At 37.1% G+C, this 4032-nt stretch overlaps 1 protein-coding gene across 1 annotated transcript; it reads right to left on the reverse strand.

Moving 5' to 3' along the window:
- Window positions 1-602: 602 nt before the first annotated feature.
- Window positions 603-3071, reverse strand: LOC143583231 (universal stress protein PHOS32-like). The gene is made up of 4 exons (XM_077065596.1): window positions 2912-3071; window positions 2035-2129; window positions 1188-1315; window positions 603-672 (listed from the first exon to the last, which is right to left on the reverse strand). The coding sequence occupies exons 1-4, from the start codon at window positions 3069-3071 to the stop codon at window positions 603-605; spliced, it is 453 nt and encodes a 150-aa protein (XP_076921711.1).
- Window positions 3072-4032: the final 961 nt, after the last annotated feature.

Genomic DNA, 4032 nt, shown 5'->3' on the forward strand with positions numbered 1-4032 from the left:
TGCTCTCGATAAACGTGTCGAGACGGGTGCGGTAAATCAAACGATCGAACAAAAATATAAAGATAATAAGTATAGTGAACGACTCCCTAATCAGTAAAAGATTAATAACATTAAACTAGAACCGACCCACCCAAGGTGAGCTCCCCTTGGGTGGTGATTTACATACGTGCATAACACACTCAAATAAAGAACAACAATATTCCCTATTTATAGCTAAACATATCTAGAAGATCCCCTCCCGTTGAAGCTAAACGCGTGTTCCCGAAGCTCTCGTTTTGTGTCCGATTTTCTCGTTGGCTTTAATTATTTTTTTGACCATAATATAATTAATGATTTTCGTAATTTGATATCGCAAGCCACATTTTTTGGCCTTACAAGTGACTTAGTTGAAACACTTTTTAAAGTTGAGTTATCTAATTAAAACACTTTTGAAACTTAATTATTATTTTATGAAGTTGCCGCTAAAAAGCAAGCAAGTTGTGTAAATTTTATTCTCAATTCCTTCACGTGGCACTGTGGTCCCATGTTTATCGCACGAAATAACAAGTAACACATACATTAAGGTAGTTTTAGTGTGTCAAGATTCCAATGGCATTTGGTGTCTACTTTACAACGGTGACGGGACATCTGGCGTCACGCACCACATGGCTGCTTGTGCTCCCAAGTAAAGCCCTGTAACACATATAAAGTTCGAAAATAATAATAATACCATTATGAAGTAGAAATGCGAATGTTTACGTGAGTTATGGTCAGCAAACTAAAGAATGTGTATCAAAATATACGAGTATTACTGGGGGCATATCATATGATATTAATGAAAGTTATGTTGATTCGATAAGATAAAGCACATAGCACATACAAGGGCTAAGAGGTGACTCATAACTTAGTGGTTTATTGGTATGGTATTTGCTCCTTTAAAAATGAGTTAGTAGATTTAAATCCTTGTAAGTGTAAGATTAGGGAGATTTTAGATTTTAGGGTTGAGATGTTGTGTATCTCATGATCACATAAGTGATATACACACATATTTTGTTCTTTCGTTCTTGGAATATGTAACTTATGCATGTGTGTGTATATAATGAAAAACGTGAACAACTAATATTATTGGTATTAAAAATGGTCATTTTCGTGATATTCTAATAACGATAATAAAATTTTAGATTGTCGATACTGAGAATCGTAATTACCTTATTGTGGTAGTTGACTCACACTGCCCTCTGCCACCGATCACAATAGCGTCAAGCTTGAGATGAATTACAGCTTCACACAATTTCTCCTTCGGATCGCCCCAATAAATCTTTGCCACCACATTAGCCTTTGGGCCCAAATCAAATAAACATTGTTAATAATAAATTACAAATAGAATAATAATGTAACTGGTAAGTAAACCAATAAAACCCCCCTCCTTAAAAATAATCACATATGGTTCATATACAATGATAATTGATAAGCACTTGATTCACCTTTAGAAGATGTCTCATGTTCGAAACATGATTCCATTGATCTAGTAAACTAAAACATATCGAATACCAAACCGAATTATAAATTCGGTTTTTGGTTCAGCTTATCAAGAGCTAAAATTTGTTCAAACCGAATAACTAGCATAACAAATAATGGTTATTTAATTTTTATCATTTACTCTCCTATTACAATTTTAATGGAATCTTATTTATCCCAACTCGTTTCAATAATAAATAATTAAAAAATAAAAAGTAAGTTAAAACTGTAACATAAGAAAAAAAAAGTGATTGTCGAAATCGAACTGAATTTGAATTAGGTTTTCAGTTTTAAACCACCTGAATTCATTTTTAAATTACCAAAACATATTCTAATCGAATAAACCGCAACCCGATAGATACTATATCATGTTACCATAATCGCATGAGGTGTAAACATGATATTGACCGGTCCTATGAGCTCATAAAAATAAAATAGTAGGATGCACCGATTATCAAAATTGAAACCAAAATAAGTAATTAATAAACAAATTCTTAAACTCGACAGATACTATGTTTCAATGGAGATTATGTTTACCTTTTTAGCCGTGGAAACAAGTTCAAGCACATTAAAAAGCTCGGAATCGAGGGTCACACCATATTTCCTGCACACGTGGATATCATTGAACTCCACTTTTTATATATAACACAAACCGAACTACATCTGGATAATGGGTAAGCGAGCAACAAGCTGCGCCGCTATCCCCTTTTGAATCGCAAAGCCTAATCTACTAAATATAAATCCTTGGTTCCTCGGGCTCTGCGAGTCACTGTGGACCACCTTCTGCACCCGCTCCAAGAAGCGAACCGCCTCGGGAGCTAGGGATCCAAAAGTGTCGAAGGCAAATGGAATGAACACGTGTTGATTCTCCAAACACGATGTCTCATGCTTAACAACCTTCCTAGACTCCGCTCTCAAAACCGTCTGTCCCGGTACGAAGCCACTGTCTCTCAGCCCCACCAACGGGGACACCCCAGTGAGGTCAACACACGCATGCTTACCCCCTGCCCAGCCAAACACAAGAACATCCGCAGGACGCAGGGTAGATCTTCCCTCACGCGGATCAGTCAAAAAGTTAACAGGTGCCTCTTTTTTGGCTGAGATCCCGGCACGTCTAAGCACATCCCATAACACATCTCTAACCCAGTCATGACGATACTTGAATCCCGGCAATTCCTTACAGTGGAGGGCATGCTCACCGAATTGTATCAAACCTGAATATCCATTATTTATCACAATCGTTAATCAATAAAACTATTGGAAGTTGGAACTGACGTACAGAAAAATTAATAAATTAAATTACATTTTTTTTGGAACGGCCAAGATTAAAGAAAAACTAAAACAGGAAACTCTTAACGAGAAGCTAGGAGCCCAATAAACATACAAGGTAAAGAAACAAAACGGAACAACTTACGTGATCCAGCACTATCGACAGAATCAGACTTCGACGACAACACAATGAGGAGAACGATGGTGTCTCCAGAATCAATAAGATGATCGATCGCCCATTTCAACGCGGTTTTGCAACTTGTTGAGTAATCAATCCCGATCCCTATTGTACTAGACTTCGCCATGTCTACGTACTTCTGTTGAAAACTTAATTCTTTTCGCAAGTATTAAAGGTTGGTCAGAATTGAGGAGCCTTTGGATATATTTAATGTAATACGAAGTTGAGAGGAGTTTGCTGAAGAAAGTTAAAAGAATATATCATTTTTTAAAGGGTTTTCATACGAAGATAGTCGACCGGTTAATTTATTTTTATGATATATAATAGATAAATTCTTTGGTCTCATATAAAAATGAACTTATTAAACCTACCCCTGTCATTATCCCATAAGACAGTCATTTTTGACCGATGCAACGTAGAAACACACCACCAAGGTTGACTAAATTAAATGAATGTACTACTTTTGCTAATAATGAATTAACGATTTCATATGGGGTCTTTCTTTTTTCTTTCTATAAAAAAGCAATATTATACAATATCTACCATCCATCTATCATGTATATATTAAGAGTATACGGTGAGGGTGGGTGGGGGTGGGAAGGATTATGAGGAGAGAGTAACTAATGAAAGAATGACATACCAAAAGTAAGAAGTTGTTGGAGGTTTATGAAGATTTAGGTGCTGTTTATTTTTCATAGATAAAATGTTTGCGGACCACATCTGTAAAAGAAGATATAGACAAAACCTCTGTAGTTTGTAAGGAGAAGACTATATGTTTTTTTAAACGTCTGTAAACTGTTACAATAATTGATGGTGGTGTAAACACTGTGGTAGTGGACGGTGGTGGCGGTGGTGGTGGACGATTGGTGGTGAATGGTAGTGGTGGAGAATGGTGGGTGGTGGTGATGCACGGTGGTGGTAGACGGTGTTGGTGGAAGTGGACGGTGGCGGTGGGTAACAGTGGGTAGTGGTGGTGGGCAATGGTTGTGGGTGGTGGCAGTGGTGGGTGGTGGTGGACAATGGGTGTTGCTGGTAGGGTGTGAAGAAGTTGGATATTAGCCTAATTTTTAAGACCATAAAAGTACTTT

The sequence above is a fragment of the Bidens hawaiensis genome, unplaced genomic scaffold (genome assembly GCF_021521415.1).
Source record: "Bidens hawaiensis isolate Kalapana, Puna unplaced genomic scaffold, B.hawaiensis_p1.1 tig00032179_1, whole genome shotgun sequence".
NCBI lineage: Eukaryota > Viridiplantae > Streptophyta > Magnoliopsida > Asterales > Asteraceae > Bidens > Bidens hawaiensis.